The following is a 2,795-nucleotide window of genomic DNA, read 5'->3' on the forward strand; positions in this document are numbered from 1 at the left end:
GCCTCGACGCATAAGCAATTACCTTACCGTTCTGCATAAGTACACCACCTAAACCCATCAAAGAAGCATCGCAATAAACTACAAAAGGTTCTCCTGGGTTTGGTAATGTCAAAACCGGAGCTGTCGTCAATCTCTTCTTCAATTCCACAAAACTTTCTTCACATTGTGCATCCCATATGAACACTTTACCCTTACATGTCAACTTAGTTAACGGAAGTGCCAACTTGGAAAATCCTTCAATAAACCGTTTGTAGTAACCGGCTAAGCCCAAGAAACTTCTGATCTCAGTAGCTGATTTTGGAGTCTCCCATTGTAACACAGCATCTACCTTAGATGGATCTACAACAATGCCACTACCAGATATGACATGTCCCAGAAAACTAACTTCTTTCAACCAAAATTCACACTTGGACAACTTCGCATACAATTTCCGTTCTTTCAACACTTGCAATACTGTCTTCAAATGATCGGAATGCTCTTGCTCTAATTTAGAATATATCAAAATGTCGTCTATGAACACCACGACAAACTGGTCTAAATACTCATGGAAAATACGGTTCATATACTCCATGAATACTCCTGGCGCATTCGTAACACCAAATGGCATCACTGAATATTCATAATGTCCATATCTTGTCCTGAATGCTGTCTTCTGAACATCTTCATCTTTAACCTTAATCTGATGGTAACCCGACCTCAGATCGATCTTGCTAAAAACACTCGCACCCACCAATTGGTCCATCAAATCATCTATTCTTGGTAGCGGGTATTTGTTCTTAATGGTTACTTTATTCAGCTGTCTGTAATCTACGCAAAGTCTCATGCTTCCATCGTTTTTCTTCACTAACAGCACCGGAGCTCCCCACGGCGATACACTTGGTCTGACAAACTTCTTCTCCAGTAAGTCTTCTAATTGCTTCTTTAATTCTGTCAACTCAGATGCGGACATCCTGTACGGTGCCATAGAAACAGGTCTGGTACCAGGTACAAGATCAATCGTAAACTCAATTCCTCTTTCTGGCGGCACATCAGGAATCTCATCAGGAAAAACTTCAGGGAATTCTCTTACCACCGGTAACTCATCGATGATGTTCTGATTCTCAATTGACAATGTTGCCATCAACGAGAACATCTCTACTTCTTCCTTCAGCAATTGTCGTACCTGCTTAGACGACACTAAGCCAGCTTCTTCTTCTTCGGCAGTTGAAAATCTCACAGTCTTGTTATAACAATTGATATGAGCATAGTTATATTCTAACCAGTTCATTCCCAAAATTACGTCTAGCCCGGCTAACGGTAAACATACTAAATCAACAGCAAAGTCCCTGCCGAAGATCGACAGCGGACACTTCAAACAAACAAGAGATGTAGTCACAGATCCTTTAGCGGGAACCTCAACTACCATCTCGCCATTCATCGAAGATAGCATAAGACCCAATCTTTCAACATATTCAGCAGCGATAAAACAATGAGTAGCACCAGTATCAATAATAGTAATTAAAGGCATACTATTGATGAAGCAAGTACCTCTAATGAGTCTGTCCTCCGTGTTTGTCTGAGTACCAGCCAATGCGAACACCTTACCACCAGCTTGTGCCTTCTTTGGTTTCTGACATTGACTTCCAATGTGTCCTTCTTCGCCGCAATTAAAACACACTACTTCTTTATGTCTACATTCAGACATCATATGACCAGTCTTACAACAACGAAAACACTTTTTAACGTCATCAGTGCAGTAAGTACTCTTATGACCAGCCTTCTAACACTTAAAACACACAATCGGAGCAGGAGCACCTCCCCCACTTGTTCTCTGGCCCTGAGCAGCTCTTTGTTTGCCCTTGCCAGCTGGAGTGTCATAAGGCTTGCCACGTTGCTGATTCTGCCTGCCTCTTCTATCACTGACAATCTTATAGTGAGCAGCATTATCTTCTTCAAAGATTCTGCAGCTGTCTACCAAGTTAGGGAAAACGCGGATCTGCTGATACCCTATAGCCTTCTTGATCTCAGAGCGTAGCCCATTTTCAAACTTAACGCATTTTGAAAATTTTGCGCCCTCTCCATCATAGTACGGATAAAATTTGGCCAATTTGGTGAACTTAGCAGCATAGTCAGTCACTGACATGTTCCCTTATTTCAATTCATGGAACTCAATTTCCTTCTTACCACGGACGCTCTCCGGATAATACTTTCTCAGAAATTCCCTTCGGAACACATCCCAAGTGATCTCTTCACCTGCAGCTTCTAGTCTCTGTCGTGTTGCTAGCCACCAGTCGTCAGCTTCGACTGCTAGCATATGCGTCCCATAGCGAACTTTTTGTGCCTGAGTACAATCCATTACACGAAAGATCCTCTCGATCTCTTTCAACCACTCTAAGGCTCCATCAGGGTCATGCTTGCCTTTGAAGACTGGCGGGTTCTCCCTCTGGAAAGTAGCCAAACTGCGAGACCCAGCATTCTCACCAGCATTAGGTTGATGTTCCAGAGCTTGAGCCATAGCCTCCAAAGCAGCAGCAATCGCAGCATCGTTTCTCCCAGCCATTTCAACTAAACACTGCAACAGAAACATAGTTAGATGACGAGTTTTAACCATACTCGATTTGTTAGCGACTCAACTACTTGGTCGGACGGACCGACCTGCTCTGATACCAATTGTAACACCCCACTTTCCCATATGAACAATAAACAAATTATAAATACATAAATAACCAGAGTAATACGAGTAGGATGTCACATCTTCCAAATAATTCAATAAAACATCACTTTATTCAATAGTTCCTTATTAAAATAGAATATTC

General features: G+C 42.1%; 1 protein-coding gene across 1 annotated transcript; it reads right to left on the minus strand.

The window, feature by feature from the left end:
• Window positions 1-2,128: 2,128 nt before the first annotated feature.
• On the minus strand, window positions 2,129-2,566 carry LOC131618988 (uncharacterized). The gene has a single exon (XM_058890134.1). The coding sequence runs from the start codon at window positions 2,564-2,566 to the stop codon at window positions 2,129-2,131; it is 438 nt and encodes a 145-aa protein (XP_058746117.1).
• Window positions 2,567-2,795: the final 229 nt, after the last annotated feature.

The sequence above is a fragment of the Vicia villosa genome, linkage group LG7 (assembly GCF_029867415.1).
Source record: "Vicia villosa cultivar HV-30 ecotype Madison, WI linkage group LG7, Vvil1.0, whole genome shotgun sequence".
Taxonomy (NCBI): domain Eukaryota; kingdom Viridiplantae; phylum Streptophyta; class Magnoliopsida; order Fabales; family Fabaceae; genus Vicia; species Vicia villosa.

What these genes read in the sequence shown, in the direction of transcription:
- LOC131618988 (XM_058890134.1), bottom strand. Translation starts at nt 2,566, where the DNA reads ATGTTTCTGTTGCAGTGTTTAGTTGAAATGGCTGGGAGAAACGATGCT.